At 38.2% G+C, this 15642-nt stretch overlaps 3 protein-coding genes across 9 annotated transcripts; all 3 read right to left on the minus strand.

The window, feature by feature from the left end:
- Nucleotides 1-293: 293 nt before the first annotated feature.
- On the minus strand, nucleotides 294-1411 carry LOC133708705 (heavy metal-associated isoprenylated plant protein 27-like). The gene is made up of 2 exons (XM_062134207.1): nucleotides 1252-1411; nucleotides 294-1111 (listed from the first exon to the last, which is right to left on the minus strand). The coding sequence occupies exons 1-2, from the start codon at nucleotides 1387-1389 to the stop codon at nucleotides 812-814; spliced, it is 438 nt and encodes a 145-aa protein (XP_061990191.1). The 5' UTR covers nucleotides 1390-1411; the 3' UTR covers nucleotides 294-811.
- A 233-nt stretch (nucleotides 1412-1644) lies between these two features.
- LOC133708703 (uncharacterized) lies at nucleotides 1645-10356 on the minus strand. 5 transcript variants are annotated; one of them, XM_062134203.1, is made up of 8 exons: nucleotides 10127-10356; nucleotides 9778-9857; nucleotides 9599-9687; nucleotides 4747-5067; nucleotides 3545-4196; nucleotides 3070-3269; nucleotides 2737-2981; nucleotides 1645-2625 (listed from the first exon to the last, which is right to left on the minus strand). In XM_062134203.1, exons 4-8 carry the CDS (start codon nucleotides 5013-5015, stop codon nucleotides 1841-1843), a joined length of 2151 nt encoding a protein of 716 aa, XP_061990187.1. In that variant the 5' UTR covers nucleotides 5016-5067; nucleotides 9599-9687; nucleotides 9778-9857; nucleotides 10127-10356; the 3' UTR covers nucleotides 1645-1840. The 5 variants fall into 5 exon arrangements, with proteins under 5 accessions (XP_061990187.1, XP_061990186.1, XP_061990188.1 ...); XM_062134202.1 differs by having other exon boundaries at nucleotides 9778-9874; XM_062134204.1 differs by lacking the exon at nucleotides 9778-9857.
- Nucleotides 10357-12408: 2052 nt separating this feature from the next.
- Nucleotides 12409-15170, minus strand: LOC133709923 (uncharacterized). Of its 3 annotated transcripts, none has more exons than XM_062135883.1 (9): nucleotides 15078-15170; nucleotides 14948-14991; nucleotides 14545-14646; nucleotides 14360-14420; nucleotides 13646-13758; nucleotides 13314-13420; nucleotides 12986-13035; nucleotides 12809-12891; nucleotides 12409-12725 (listed from the first exon to the last, which is right to left on the minus strand). In XM_062135883.1, the coding sequence occupies exons 3-9, from the start codon at nucleotides 14604-14606 to the stop codon at nucleotides 12611-12613; spliced, it is 591 nt and encodes a 196-aa protein (XP_061991867.1). In that variant the 5' UTR covers nucleotides 14607-14646; nucleotides 14948-14991; nucleotides 15078-15170; the 3' UTR covers nucleotides 12409-12610. The 3 variants fall into 3 exon arrangements, with proteins under 3 accessions (XP_061991867.1, XP_061991865.1, XP_061991866.1); XM_062135881.1 differs by having other exon boundaries at nucleotides 14360-14421; nucleotides 14540-14646; nucleotides 15078-15169; XM_062135882.1 differs by having other exon boundaries at nucleotides 14360-14421; nucleotides 14540-14646; nucleotides 15082-15154.
- Nucleotides 15171-15642: the final 472 nt, after the last annotated feature.

Raw genomic sequence — 15642 nt, forward strand, 5'->3', positions numbered from 1 at the left:
CTGGTTTAGGTTACAGGGAGGAGAGTGGGGAGTTCATGTCCACCACCAGTCATTCCTGTGTTATGTAATTTTGATTTCTCAATAAAAGTTTCTTATTCTCACAAAAAAAAAAAAAGACTCCTTAGTCTCATTCTAATGTTCTACAGTTCGCTAGACGATAGGCGGGTGGTGGGAAGTGGCCAAAAACCTAATTATTTTAATCTTATTATATGATCTATAAATAAAGTGCCTAATTAAAACTGAAAATTTTATTCGATTGAAAACATGGTAAAATTTTGAGGCAAGAAAAAGAAAAAATATTATATTATTATTTTAGGTCGATCCGATTCGTTAATGATCCAACCCGTTTTCGTAATAATAAAATATTATTTTTATTAATATATTATTTTAAAAAATATATAAATATTACAAATTTTTAAAACAATGTTTTTGTAGGAATCTAAGCATAAACGGCATTATAAAAAAAACATGTCTAAAAATGGACATATCCCAAGATTCAAGATACATTATCAACAAAACATGTCAAGAATGCCAAGACTCCAAGAAGCTTTATCATTTATCAATAAAGGTTTGCATGTTTAGTTGACCAAAAGGGTAAGAACGGTGTAGAACAATAGAAATTTAAAAATATTTGAAATTATAAACGGATCGGATTAGCGGATCAGGTATCTGTTAATCCAGTGGATACGGATTTGGATCGAGCTATCAATGATCCGCCGGGTTAGCGGAGCGGGTTTGGATCGAGTTTTTTCTTTTAGTGAAAGGATTTGGATTTAGGTCGATCCGATCCAAACCCGGTCCATTTACAGGTCTAGTCAGGGTCATTCAGCAAGTTCCTCACGTACCCAGGTGGTGCCTTCCTATCATAAGCCCCGGGAGCCCATGAATGCTTGACGAAGTCGTATGGTACATACGGCCACAGATCCGCCTTCTTCCCCGTTCGATGCCTGACACGATGCAACACCTTGTTGGGGTCCACATAGCCAATAACAGTGAGCTTGCTTTGCTTGGGATCCACTTCAACACTTGTGACTCCTTTCATGCCTTCCACTGATTTCTTCACTCTTATCTCGCAACCTTCGCAGTCCATCTTCACTTTTATCTCCACAGTCTGATAACCAAAAGAAAATCATCACGATATCACTTGCAGTTGTTTAATCAATCAACAGTTAACAATCGTTCACGATATCACTTGCTGACTGCTACCAATGCTAAGCTGAAATGAACACTCTGAAGTGTCATATTACATACCTGTAGCTGCTTGTTCTTCTTGAGCTTTTTATGACTCCGAGCCCTAGCACGGAGCTCGGAGACTTTACTGAGAAAACCCATTGGCAAGCTTGAGATACTCCCAAAAAAAGCATGATTTGGCTGCAAGATATAGACCATCAGTATATGCAGGGGCGGCCAAACTCCGAGTACGTGTAGCTATAGATGGCGCTGACACGTGTTAGTTTCCAATGTGGAAGAGTGTAGAAAGCACACGTTCTTTCTGGGGCTTCTAGCTTTATCACATTTGCTTCATTTTGATGTGGACACTCTATCCGTTAAGATCCAATACTGTTTGCTAGGTTAAAAAGGACCGCGAAATTTTACTATGTTTCGGAATATGGTAAAAGATTTTAAATGAACATAACTGCAATGGGAGCCAACATTTCACCATGTATAAATAAGAATCTCTCATTGCTAAGTTTATCTACAATTTCACTGTTGGATTGGATACCAGAAGCTTATCACAGCTGAAATGTCAGTGTTTCCTATCTTCTTTCATAAAGAATATGAATCAAAGACAGTTGTACAAAAAGAGTTGCCTTGTATCTAATCTTGCAACGCAAGAAAACTATGTTAATGTTGACAATCTTCTTCGCTTGCGGGTCTTCTGCCTTGATGCACTCCTTTTACTAGAAGGAAGAGTCGTAAGAGCAGTTGATGGCTTTCCAACACCTGTTCTGCCTCTTCTGGAAGCCCATTGCAGTGGCAGATTGTTTACCACGGTGCCAATATCATTGGCTCTAGTCACTTCTACAAGGTTCCGTATTTGCTCGAGCATTTGCATAGTCCAGGCCATTGATAGATCTTGTGAAATTGAATCCTCCATTGGTTTCTTTGATAGGCTGACGAGCAACTCTTTGAATGACTGGAAAGACATGGAAGGTTGATAACCTTGATGACTTTCACAGATCATATTGACTTTGATGACATGCTTGCAAATGTTTCCTTGCATCGACCACACACAGTCACAAAAGGAAAATTCTGATCCGGGATTCCACACTAGATGTACAATGCTACTGTCTTTCTGGCTTGAAACCTTGGCAAAGAGACGGTTTTTATCATCCAAGGTAACAGCAGAATCAGGAATTTGCAGTGCCCTGTGCCAAGATGTAGAAGCAATATATTCTTCCTTGACGTTTTGAAAAGAATCACATTCATCAGCATATCGGTCGAGCCAGTAGCCTGAGTGCAGCTCAGTTGTCAGTTTGTGCACTAACCAATCAACTCTTTGGAGTGCTCCAAGATGTGAATCATCAAACAATTTCACTTTCAACTTCACGTGATATGCTTCAATAGCACCAGATGCCTCCTGACTTGCAAGCGGAAGACTTCTCATTGTTGAAAGCCACATTTCTGTTACCAAGAAAAATTAATGATAAGTTAATACATAATTTTAAGAAGATTCGACATGATGTTGACAAATGACAAGTATGTGCACCAGAGAGAGAGAGAGAGACATCTTACCAATCTTAGGCACCCAATGACTTTTAAAATATTCCATAAAAGCAGTCTGATCAACAAAATCCTGGGTAAGTTGTTCTAAGGCAACCGCTGTATCACTTGCACCCCAAATGCCATGCACAATATTACCCAGACTTTTAAAAAGTTCCCGTTGAACTTCAATGTTATTGCATTTCTTTACAATATTCCTCAGCCATGATCTTCGAACACGCCAGAGGGAAAATAGGACAGGACAACCAAAAATATCCCTGAAATACCAGAAATCTAGCTATGAGATTGCACTATATTCTGCAGCTAGAAAATTTATGCACTCAGAATTATAGAAGGGCATCTTGCCTGATGGGATCAGTCTCAGCTGCTGCATCATCAATTAAAAACCCACTGGCCCTCCATCCAGGCTCAACACTACGAGCTCGACCAAGTAGAGCTGTCATCCATTTAGACACATCTGGCTTTGAAAAGCTGCGTGTGATGATCCATGCAACAGGGAGTGCATGTTGTCTAGAATCAAAGACAAGAAGTGTGCACAAAGGATACTGCCATTTCAAACAGGCATGTTAAATATCCATTATTTCAGTGCAGATCCTTTGATCTATAGATATATAAAAACTCTGACTTGTACATTCATGACTCAGTAACTATTGAAAATCTGACGGCACAAAAGTCAAAATTACACCAAGATAGACACACAAGAGTTTGACTTGTTCATTATGACAATTACTTCTGGCAGCGGATCCTAAAAAGCCTATAACAAAATTGGTTTATGAAACAGCATAATGGAACAAATCAAGCAGCATAATGGATGTGTTACCTTAAGTCTCTTTATACCAAATGTTGAATCAATTGCAATGAGACTGCGATGGCCAAAACGTATCAATTGTTGCAGTTGCCACTCAGTCTGAATCCCCAGAATGAAAGGATCAGTTTCTGAAGTATCCTGATGAATGAATATGGATTTCTTATTGCGCTCAACCCACATGCGGATGCTGGCTTGATCATCAAGATCCAATTCATGGGTAGACCTTTGAATAATCATCCCAAGTTTGTGGACATACTGGGAAGCAAGGCTATTGACTTTTGCATTTGAAGCACAATATCGCTCAATCCCCTCAATGTGTTTTTCTAGTATATTCTCTTCAGGAACACCCAGATAGATCATAGACATTGTTTGTTGTTGAATCTCATTACAGATATATGGAACTGTCTTGGCTCCGGGCCCAATGGCATCTCCATCAAGTGGGCCATGGCAAACAAAACCAGATTTGTTCACATGACGCCTCTGATGATAGATAAGTAGTGCAAGTGATGGACGTGCATAGAGACGCTTCACCACAAAATTGCATGTACAGCCCCGCATAGATTGAGGTCTAGCAGCGCGATTGCGGGTGTTGAGTCGATATCTTCTGCTAGGTAAAATACCCCCACCTTCCCCATAATTTTCAGGACCAAAAGAACACCAATACCTTCAAGGAGAAAGAAAAATCAACTTCATAACTGTAGGTGCACAAGTTGATGAAACAGCAGCAACGATGAAATCTTAAAGCTAGAAATAGATCATTCCCTTAAAGCTAGAAATAGATCATTCCATGTCCATCTGAACAGTCATTCCACTTATGAATTATTTGTTAGCTAAACTACAGTATTATATTTGTGACCGATTCTCTACCATAAAAAGGTCTAAGCTTTCGTTTATAACAATTCCATATCTCAGTATTAAGTATTAACTTTAGGATACTAAATACCAATGCTGTCATCAGAAGCTTGAGTTTTATTAGAAAAAACAACACGGTCAAATTTAAACAGCAAAACAAACACACAGACACACAAATAAATTTTTTCAGAACTTTATTAAGAATGAAATCCTGAATCACGCTTCAGAGTTGCCAAAAAAACTCAAAGGTTTCAAACTATCAAAGCAGAGTTAAAATAATATTGAAAAGAAGTCTGTTGTCCCTCTGAGCAGAAAATGTAAGAGCAATAAGATAGAAAAGGTTTAAGAAGTTATTTACTCACAGCTTATATTCCAAATACTCATCATCAGCGTACTCCTTTAAGCTGCCCTTCTTTCTTTTTCTTCCCCTCTCAATATGAAATCGCGTTGGACACTCTAAATTTGAGCATTCACCGATTATAAATTCGTCTACTCGGTCATAAGGAATGAGGGCTGCATCATCATGATTCTCGGAATTGCCAAATTTGGTCCAAATCAAATCAGCAGAGGAGAACTCCTCCACTGGTGGATCCTGAACTGGAAGATCTTGTATAGATTCAACAATATCCATAGGGTTGAGATTCGTACTGGAATGTATACTATCGAATGAGCTTAACTACAATCTGCAAATACAGCAGAGAGAACCCCATGAATTAACCAAGGAATCCCATAAAACACTAAAATTAAAAAGCTTCTTATCTACTTCCATGGTAAAAACTTGGGATTCTACTTCAGATAGGTAAGTGTTCTTCAAAATCAACTCATAAAATTACATCATAACATCATACTGCCTATGCAAAAAAGATGCACAATCTAATACATTCAAAACTCCAACATGCCTTGTTGTCCAAATGTCTAACACAAAACTTAATAGTACATAATTGATTTATTAACAAACTCAGACTGGCCAGCACGAACAAAATTACTGAACTCGGCTACAAACCCATGATCCCCAAAATCACTGCTCACACCCTCTATTTATTTTTTCTTTTTCAAAAATTTATTCTTAAAAATTGGAATCTCACATCTCAACTGAGCTTAGCTACAGCGTCCTACCAGTATTCCCCATTACATAACCAACTTAGAAAAAACCCAACTGACCAAGAAACACTAAACCCCACTTAAACCCAGAAAAGCAACCACCTTGTTATCCAAACCCCAAGCAACCATTCACGACATGAAAATGAACCCAAACATAAAAAAGAAACGGAACAAAACCACAATTAAGAACAGCCCAAAAATATCAAAAAAGAAGAAATCAGAGCGCACTTCATTTGCTTCCCTTGGGCTTAATTTGGCACATAACCTATCACTTACAATAAAAAAAATTCCAATTATAAAAATTCACCACTATTGGATAAACAAACAGAAAAGAAAGAAACCCAGAAAAAAAAAAAAAAAAAGATTACCTTGTTAGTTTGTGGGTGAGTTCCTCTCAGGAAGATGAAGACTTGAGAAGTAGTAGAGAGTAGTCTGATAAGAGCCCCGGTGACATTTTCAGGCAGCGGTCACTGAATTCATGTCGGCTTGGAGAAGAACTGAAGAACAGACTAGTGTTTTGATAAGAGTTTTGAACCTGAAGGCTGAAATGGCTAATTTACTGGTGAAATTTACAGAAGTTTTTAAGAATTAGCAAAAAAAAAAAAAAAAAAAAAAAAAAAAAAAAGGTTTCTTCGTTGATGCGTAGGTCTCCCGTTCGATTTTGTCTGAAGGCACTCCGATAAATACTGATCAACCTCATTATTTCGTATGCATTGTGACTACTCTGCCATTCTCTCCCTTGCTATTTGCTTGCTTACTTCATCAAGGTTGTCCAAGTCATCCCCTTCCAATCCTAAATCTTATTTTTTTAGTGAAAGGTTTTTGGGGCTTATCTTTTGTGGGTTTGGAGGAGGTGGTTGTGCTTTCGGGGGTTGGTTTGTTTGGGCTCCAACTACACGAGCTAACCCATAAATGTAGGGGGTGAAATATGAACAAACAATCTTAAAGCCCAATTTTATAGCAAATTGACCCTGCCACTTGAATTTTGCTTCAAAACTAGTTATATATAGCTAAAAATTGAATTTAGCTACTCTGTTATAACATATTTTGATTTTCAACATATAAATCATCTAACCGTTTATTTAAAATTCCTCGTTACACTAAGTTGGCAGGGTCAATTTGCTATAAAATTGGGCTTTAAGATTGTTTGTTCACATTTCACCCCTACATTTATGGGTTAGCTCGTGTAGTTGGAGCCCAAACAAACCAACCCCCGAATGCACAACCACCTCCTCCAAACCCACAAAACATGAGCCCCAAAAACCTTTCACTAAAAAAATAAAAAAACTTAGTATCTGAGTGCCTTCAGACAAAATCGAACGGAAGACCTACGCATCAACGAAGAAACCTTTTTTTTTTTTTTTTTTTTTTGCTAATTCTTAAAAACTTCTGTAAATTTCACCAGTAAATTAGCCATTTCAGCCTTCAGGTTCAGAACTCTTATCAAAACACTAGTCTCTTCTTCAGTTCTTCTCCAAGCCGACATGAATTCAGTGACCGCTGCCTGAAAATGTCACCGGGGCTCTTATCAGACTACTCTCTACTACTTCTCAAGTCTTCATCTTCCTGAGAGGAACTCACCCACAAACTAACAAGGTAATCTTTTTTTTTTTTTTTCTGGGTTTCTTTCTTTTCTGTTTGTTTATCCAATAGTGGTGAATTTTTATAATTGGAAATTTTTTTATTGTAAGTGATAGGTTATGTGCCAAATTAAGCCCAAGGGAAGCAAATGAAGTGCGCTCTGATTTCTTCTTTTTTGATATTTTTGGGCTGTTCTTAATTGTGGTTTTGTTCTGTTTCTTTTTTATGTTTGGGTTCATTTTCATGTCGTGAATGGTTGCTTGGGTTTTGGGGTTTGGATAACAAGGTGGTTGCTTTTCTGGGTTTAAGTGGGGTTAAGTGTTTCTTGGTCAGTTGGGTTTTTTCTAAGTTGGTTATGTAATGGGGAATACTGATAGGACGCTGTAGCTAAGCTCAGTTGAGATGTGAGATTCCAATTTTTAAGAATAAATTTTTGAAAAAGAAAAAATAAATAGAGGGTGTGAGCAGTGATTTTGGGGATCATGGGTTTGTAGCCGAGTTCAGTAATTTTGTTCGTGCTGGCCAGTCTGAGTTTGTTAATAAATCATACTTGTATTAATTGTCTCAAACATTGTATTAATGGAAGTTTGTTAATACTTCCATTGTATTAATTGTCTCATCATTCATACTTGTCTGAACACAATCAAGAAAACAATCAATAACATACAAGAGAAATTGCATATACAGTTAATTGAAGATGAACAATGTGTCTAAAAAATCATGCAGTTGTGAACCTTAATCCCAGTTTGCTGTTAGACTTGCTAATACTCTTATTATTTAATCCATATGGCCATATACAATAAACTTGAAAAAGAAGGAGACTCCAAAACAGAGCAAGAAAGTGAGGAGATATATCATCAGCAGAGAACTGTGCAACAAAATTCACTTCAGCTGCAATGAAACTTGTATTGAAAAATCAAATCAATCAAGCTGAACCGTTCAGGCGGCTAAAGTGGAGAAGATTGAAACTTTGAACACCCAAAAGATTAAACTTTTTATATATATATATATATATAAGGTTAAGGTAAATAAATTTCAGAAAACGATATGCAGTTCGAGCAATAAATCACAGAATTTCAAAACTTGATAAATGCATGTATGAAAGCAGGAAACTGAACAACCCCAATCCACCAAAAGCCCTCAAATTTGCCCCAAACAATTCAAATCAAACACTACCACCACAATCCCACATGCTCAAATTCTACAAAAAAAATCGAAACTTTCCACCCTTTTGAGACACATTGAATATCTAACAAGCTATCACAGATGATTTTTGAACTTGTAGCAATCAAGGCTTTACTACCATTAAGAGTATAGAACCCAGAATCAAGAAAAACCCACAACAAGGTCACGACCCAGAACCAAAACCAAAACAAATGGGCACCCAGAAAAGTATAACCAAATCCCAGATGAACAAATCACACCAAAAACAAATTAACAAAAGGCAGAGCTCCACTGACACACTAAGCACTACATACCTATTCGAGTATGGAAGACAACAGTGAAAGAGTTGCGAGAAGTGAAAGAAGCTGAGCTTGTCGGCGAACTCTTTGGCAGCGCCGGCTAAGAGTGGCGGCGTAGAGACGGGTAGAGGGTTCAGGCGGCTAAAGTGGAGAAGGGGAGAGTGAGCTGCGACTGCGAGAGAAGCAAGGCTGTGACTCCTGCGAGGGTTAGACACTTACACCTTTTTTTTTCTTCTAATTGGGCTTGATGGGTTCCGTCGTGCAGCCCGTTTCCGCCCGTTAACTAACGGGTTGTTAACGGGTTGGCAGCCCATTAACACGTTAAGTTAATGGACGGAAATAAATGGGTTTTTAGCGGGCGGTTAATGGGCGGTTAACGGGTCATGGGCTGAATTGCCAGGCCTAAAAAAACTGTTGGTGGAGTAAGTGGGCAATTTTTGGGCTAAAATTGGGTAAGTGGTCACGGCCCCTTTTTATTAATAGTCCACCCTTTGAAAAAAGAAAAAAAAGAAAAAGGAAAAATGATGACTCGTCCTTTTGTGGACTTGGACTTGGAGTGACAGATGAGTCCACCCTAAAAAATAAAACAAAGTTGACCCCCGAAAAAAAAAATAATAAGATTAGAGTTTCCAGCACACGTGCGCCGTCGTTCTCAAAGTCTGAACTCTGAACTCTGAGCTCTGAACTCTGAAACGAAACACGACAAAAGCCCCAAATTCCAGTTTGACCCAGAAATCTTCAGTCTCTCTCTTTCTTTCTGCGCAGTTTGCACCTTGACCCAGTGGCGGATCCAGGAATCCAGGCTCGGTGGGGCTTGAACTTCTTAGTAGAGAATCTCGACGGTGCGAGAGAATTTTATAAATTGAACAAAAAATATACACCTAGTCAGGGGGGGACATAATGAGCCTTACCCCTCAAATGCATATACAAAATTAGTGTAACACCTATAAATTAACTTATATTAGATATATGAGAGCAATGCCATTGATCTGTTATGATTTATGCCAATACAATTATAATTCACATATATGTAACACCTAAAATTACAATATTTAATGAGGGTGTTTACCTTTATTTTATTTTCATCGTTCCTCAATGAAATTGTGGCCTCTGCTTCTGAGGGCTTCTCCTCACTAACCTCAGTGACCGACTTACAAACTGCAATTGAAGAAGAAGTTACCTTAATTAAATGGAAATCAAGTTATCAAATAGTCAAAGTGTCAAACCCATTTCTAATCCGCCCCTGACCTGAATTAAAATCAACAATTCATTCAACATCAAGAAATCAAGTCCGCCTCTGTCCTCTTCATTCAATCATTCAATGCAAACTTGCAAACACAACCACCTGAGTCAAAAGGAAATTCAAGTATTGAACCCATTTCAAGTTTTCAACCATTTCAACAAACTGACCATACCATTACCTTAGTTCAAAACCAACAAGATCAAATCGAAAATTCGAAATTGAACCCAATTTACATATCACGAAAAATCAGAAACTCAGATTAATAGGAAGTTCACTCAAGAAGAAGAGGAGGAGTCGACTGTCGAGGTCCTCGAGGAGGAGGAGAAGACGGAGAGGGAGAGACTAGAGAGATACCTGGAGGCTGGAGCCCTGGAGGGCTAGAGGCGGAGATCGGAGACCGGAGATGGGTCTGCTAGACTGCTAGTTGCAGGTTGCTGGGCAAGAAGCTCGGCGGTGGGGGCTGGGTGAGTGGGTGGGGCTTGAAAGACCGGAGACGCCGCACGCCGAGACGGGTTGGACACTTGGAACTTGAAAGGAGAGAAGCCGCGCGGTGGGGCTTGAGTTGCTAGAAGTGTTCCCAAACAACAAAAAAAACCAAGACATATACCTTATTTTTTTTTTGGACCCAAAAAGCCCGGTGGGGCTTGAGCCCAACCCAAGATATACCTGTAATCTCTAATATCTAAAGTTGTTGATTTGATTATCATATTCTTGTTGTTGAAGGAGGATTCCAAGCTAATGTAACCGTAGAAGGTCTGGACTTCAAGTGTTCACGTGAGGGTGATCTGTGTTCCAGTCCTAGTGAAGCAAGAGAATCAGCTGCATTGCAAATGTTGGTAAAGTTGAGGAGCATGGCTGCCCAAGCCAAAAGGTTGCAGGTCAGGAATGTGAAAGGTACCATTGGTCAAATGGAATAGAAATAATAGTGAGTTCGCATGCAGAGTCAAAGCACCCTGGGACATTGTTTGGCTTCAGTAAAGTCAAGGAAAAGAAGACTAAAAAGGAAGTAGAACTCATTATTATGTGTAAATGAAAAATGCTAATGCTTATTCCTCACGTGCAGTTATTAAAATGTTTATGCATAGTCAAATATATGTATTAGAAATGCTTGTCCATCGTCAAATATATCTGTTGTGTGGCTTGTGATCCTTTTGTAGTAAAACGTTAAAGAATAACCGATATCGACCTTAATTTTTTTTTTTTTTTTTTATCAAATAAGAACTTCATTAATAATGAACTGCTTACAACGAGTTTTAGGCGACATCTCTAATCCAGAAATGGCCTCTAGACTTCACACTGGAACTCTATAATGACTGACTCTAAACTTGCACTACAACTGTATGACAAAGACAAAAGCGCAGGAGCAATGAATCCATAACATCTCACCTCTCGTCCAGCCAGTAATAACTCTAAGACTAGACGACTCACTTGTGTCGACACCAAACTCACCAACCAGAGTCCTCTCGACCTTAATTTGGTCTTTCGGTTTGCCTATAAATTTAAGCAAAGGGGATGTTTCCATATTTTTCTGGGAAGTAAGAAGGGAAATGAATTGGAAAACGAAACAGCTAGGATATCTAACAAGGTGACACTAGCTGATCCGGCAGGGAATTCAAAATCATGTTACTATCACCTCTGATATCAGAGAAAGATCATAAATTCCGATATCTCCAAAAATGTTCATAATCAGGATTCAGTTTGATAAACCATTGGTCTAAACATTGGTGGATTGGCCAGAATTTGGTAATTTTATTACCATTAGCTTTTTTGGGGGATTTTTGAATTTGCAGCTCCTTATAGACAAGCTTCAATCTTTGCACCGGAGAAGATGCATTTTCTCTTCAGGGTTGGATTGTGGCATGACACTAAGAAATTAGGGTTTGCAGCTAAGAATTGGGGTGGTGTAGAGCAGTAGAGGGACCGTCAAGGTTTTGCTCCCCGGACAAAAATGGCCAAGGAGGGAATGTATGCCTTTTCAATCAGAAAGATGGAGTGAGTCGGGTCGAATCTCCAGAGTTGGAGTAACGTTTGAGCAAAGAATATCTGGTAAGATATGGGACAATATATGTGATTTAATTTAGCCAACGTCAGGGTTAATAATTTGTCTGCTTGAACTGAACGTTGGATTATGTATGGTGCAATGTTCAAAACTGATCAAGGAATGAATCTCCACATAACGAGGAAGAATATGAGGATATTTCTAACAGATTGCTTGCTTGACGACCAAGTAATCTGAGCCTACAAATAATATCAAGAGTCTCCTTGAAACCACTGCTAGGTTTACGAACATCTAGGATTGATGGGGTAAATCTGAGAAGTTTTACGGAACTCCTTATTGACATAAAGGGAATAGAAGAACCAACAGATTACAACAGCAAAAACTTGCCAACCAGCATCTTACAACAGCAAAAGAGACAATTTATAATCCAACTTAAGAGGCATCAAACACAAGTATTATAAAACTAATGAAGGAAGACGATGGTCATGTTATGGTATTTCTTGCTTCTGTTCAACATCTTTTCTAATAATGGTGAGCTACATAAAAATTATTGTGGAGAGAAAGAATGTGTTATTTGTTTATTTGTGCATAACAACAATATTCTTCAAAAACGACATAATGGTCGGACAAAAAGAGATAATAAAGCCTCTTCAATATGGTATAAATTATCTAACTACTGCACTTATAAAAATAGCAGCAATCATAATGATAGCAGTAGCCACTAAACGAACGAAGGTTTTCAATTGGTGCTTTGGGCCAATAAAATTAGAGAAGCTACAAAAATGGGATAAATACCGAGTTACATCCCTAACCAACTCTTCCTGAACTGTCCTATATCTCTAGTGTGGTTTTGGTACATAGCCATCAACAGCAAAATTTCGGGTGGCAGCAGGAATAGCTAAACGAACTCCATCAAGTTCGGGGCTTGCAATGACTTGGCAACCCAGACGAGACCTACAACATGGCAAATATAAATTTTAGTCTGAACTGTGTGGATCGAATGCAAGAAAATTGGACCTTAAACTTCATCAACCTACGTTTCTGTAAGTCCAAATGCCAAGTCCAACATATCATTTTCCTCATCAGTTGGGTCTTCTAATTTGTTGTAATATTCCACGTCCTACAATATGATTTTGCAGTTGGCTTCTCAGTTCAAAGAAAAGCAAATGAAGCTCAAAAGAAGAATTTTATAAGGATAAATGGTTACAATGTACCATTAAAATCACATGACATGTTGAACAGGCAAGTGAACCTTCACAGGCTCCTGCATGGGTAAGAAAAGCATTAGATTTCTGCAAGTATATAACTATAAAACAGTTGAGATGAGAAAAAGAAAGGAGGGCCAGTGGTTAGGGCACCCAAAATACAATCTGAAGCAACAGGAATGCAATAAACTTTTCTATAATCTGGTTGACAAACGCCTAAAGTATTCAGTTGAACATGCATGGAAATTTTTAAACATCAAACAAATGGATTGCACTCAGGGACAACAGATTTAGGTTTATGGGGGAAAGAGTAGATTTAATAAGACAAGAACCTCGCCTTCAAGTTCTATATCATTTTGATGAGCAGCTTCTAGCATAGACATCCCAATTGGAACCTTTATATGTTTTTCGTCTCCATCCTTGTCAACAAAGGTCACAGATATCCTGCAAATAATTCATGTGTCTGATAAACAACCCTAGTCTCAAGTCTCAACGCAAACCTCAGCTCAGAGGAAAACTATACACAAATCTGCAACAAATTTTGTAAAAACCAAATGCATATCCATAAATAAGATCTACCTATATGCATTTAACTACTTTCTCCAACTTTTATCCTGAATCTCCCAACCAATCACCAAACAGTTTTCAATTTAATTCAAAAGACCTTACGTTTCTTTCTGCTCAGTCCCTTGATCTGAAGAGCTGGCAGTGGTGGTAGAAAAATGATTATGCTTCTGAAAGATGGCTCCCCTGAACAACTTGGTCCCGGACTGTTGATCATACTGTTTCAAAAAATAAGGGAAACCACAAAAATGATCTAAATGAGAACAACATGAATGCAGGTTTCATTTTACTACTTAAAGACATAATTTGAAACTACTCAGAACTTCATGTTAATCATCTTCAAGCCACACTTTTTGACACATATCACACTCATATATATTTTTATTTCCAAGTTATTCATAAACTATATAAAGTGCTCCAAATATTTTGAGAATGACATTTACGTTACCCATTTAGATTAGAATGAAGAGTTTTGGCAACCAAATATTTGTTCTTCAATAGAAATATCCCTCTAGAAGATTCGCAAACAGCTTGCGAAATGCAATGTTTGTATTATCGAACTCACTGGTTTTATCTCTGTTGTTCTTTAGGACTGACACAAGTTTAACAACAGAAACAAACGTGACTGCTTCCCTCATTTGATACGAAAAACCCAGGCTTATAAATTCAATTGGTTGCCTTTAATTATATTTTTCTGTTTCTTTAACCTCAGACCATGTAGTGAAAGACAAAACTTAAGCATCCATAACAGAAACAAATGACAAACTTAGGAGATATTCAGCAGTCGGACATGTATTCAAATAAGAAGAGATAACTGACCCGAGGTTGCAAGAATTGGCTGAAAGAACGAGTTGCATATGTTGGTCTACTAATGGATTTGCCTGCAGATTGTTGTGAATAAAGCATGCAGTGAACATGGAGAGAGTAAAACAGATTTGAGTAGAAGTTGCAAATGATTTTGGAGCTAATAGATCGAGCATCCAATTTATAGTGTGTTACCTCCTCCTCCTCCGGTAAGCTGTTTCAGTATCAAAAGTCCAAATCTTGAAGCCCGAGAGCCCAACATAATCGCAGGGTAGATATATATATATATCTAAACCTTCAATCTGTAAATACCCCCCAAAATAAGATTTATTAGCTTTGTTTTTGTGATATGATAAAGATAAAAGGAAAAACTTGGTGTTCAATTATCTCCAGACTTGGCATAAAAGGAACACCCCTCCATAATAATGCACAAGAAAGAAACTAATCAAAAATGAAAGCAAATGTCTTTCTGTTAATAGATATATCGAAACGTAAGGGCCCAGGCACCGACGGCAACCTAAACCCTAAACCTGAAACTGGGTGGTTCCAAAATTGCAGTACGATTATTTCAAGTTCGTTCAAAAGCAAGCAAGAAAGCCCTACCTGGACTGGATTGGAAATTGAGCTCCGGCAGATACCGTATTCAACTGAAATTCCAAGACAGAGATTAGAATCATGAGATGAGATCATTGAAAACCAATTCGACGCAGGCGGAATTGAACAATCTGCTTACCTACCTCTGAGAGAGAGAGAGAGAGAGTGGTGAAAGACTGAAAGCTGCTGCTCCGAGTTTGGAGTGCTCGGGTTGTATGGGCCCTGCTCACGTGAGCAGCACGTGTCAGTATGTAGCCTCTTTCTCTCCAGACTCTTTTTAAGTTTTTAGCCTCTTTTTAAGAGAAAACGATGATATTGATTTGTATTTGTATAAGTTTCAATTCCCAAGAAGATTTCAAATCTTTCTTCAGGCACCGTTTGGATACTGAATTTGAATTTGGATTTAGATTTGAAATTTTCAGATTTATAATTTCTAGGATTCTGAATTTATTGATTTCAAATGTTGTTGTTTGGATTACAATGTTTACTTGGAGGATTTCGTATCGTCGGCGGTGCATCTCCGGCCGCCCAAATCCAAATCCGCACACTCCCAAGATGGATTACAATTTTTAAGATGAGGATTTCTTGGGAAGAAATTAAGGAATTAGATTTAAGTAGACCGTAGGAAGAGAGAAGAGAAAAAAAAAAATCGTGTCATAGATAGCATAAGCATGGACTCTGTAAGTGCTAGATGGAAAAAAGAA

This window comes from Rosa rugosa, chromosome 5, assembly GCF_958449725.1.
Source record: "Rosa rugosa chromosome 5, drRosRugo1.1, whole genome shotgun sequence".
NCBI classification, from domain to species: Eukaryota; Viridiplantae; Streptophyta; class Magnoliopsida; order Rosales; family Rosaceae; genus Rosa; species Rosa rugosa.

Excerpts from the sequence above, each read along its gene's own strand:
- LOC133708705 (XM_062134207.1), bottom strand. The coding sequence starts at position 1,389 with ATGGTCTATATCTTGCAGCCAAATCATGCTTTTTTTGGGAGTATCTCA. Across the intron at positions 1,112-1,251 it reads AGAAGAACAAGCAGCTACAG|ACTGTGGAGATAAAAGTGAA; the intron begins GTATGTAATATG and ends TTTGGTTATCAG.
- LOC133708703 (XM_062134204.1), bottom strand. The coding sequence starts at position 5,015 with ATGGATATTGTTGAATCTATACAAGATCTTCCAGTTCAGGATCCACCA. Across the intron at positions 4,197-4,746 it reads GAGTATTTGGAATATAAGCT|GTATTGGTGTTCTTTTGGTC; the intron begins GTGAGTAAATAA and ends TTCTCCTTGAAG. Across the intron at positions 2,626-2,736 it reads TCATTGGGTGCCTAAGATTG|AAATGTGGCTTTCAACAATG; the intron begins GTAAGATGTCTC and ends TCTTGGTAACAG.
- LOC133709923 (XM_062135881.1), bottom strand. The coding sequence starts at position 14,606 with ATGTTGGGCTCTCGGGCTTCAAGATTTGGACTTTTGATACTGAAACAG. Across the intron at positions 14,422-14,539 it reads GCTTACCGGAGGAGGAGGAG|GCAAATCCATTAGTAGACCA; the intron begins GTAACACACTAT and ends AACAATCTGCAG. Across the intron at positions 13,759-14,359 it reads GCCAATTCTTGCAACCTCGG|TATGATCAACAGTCCGGGAC; the intron begins GTCAGTTATCTC and ends TTTTTGAAACAG.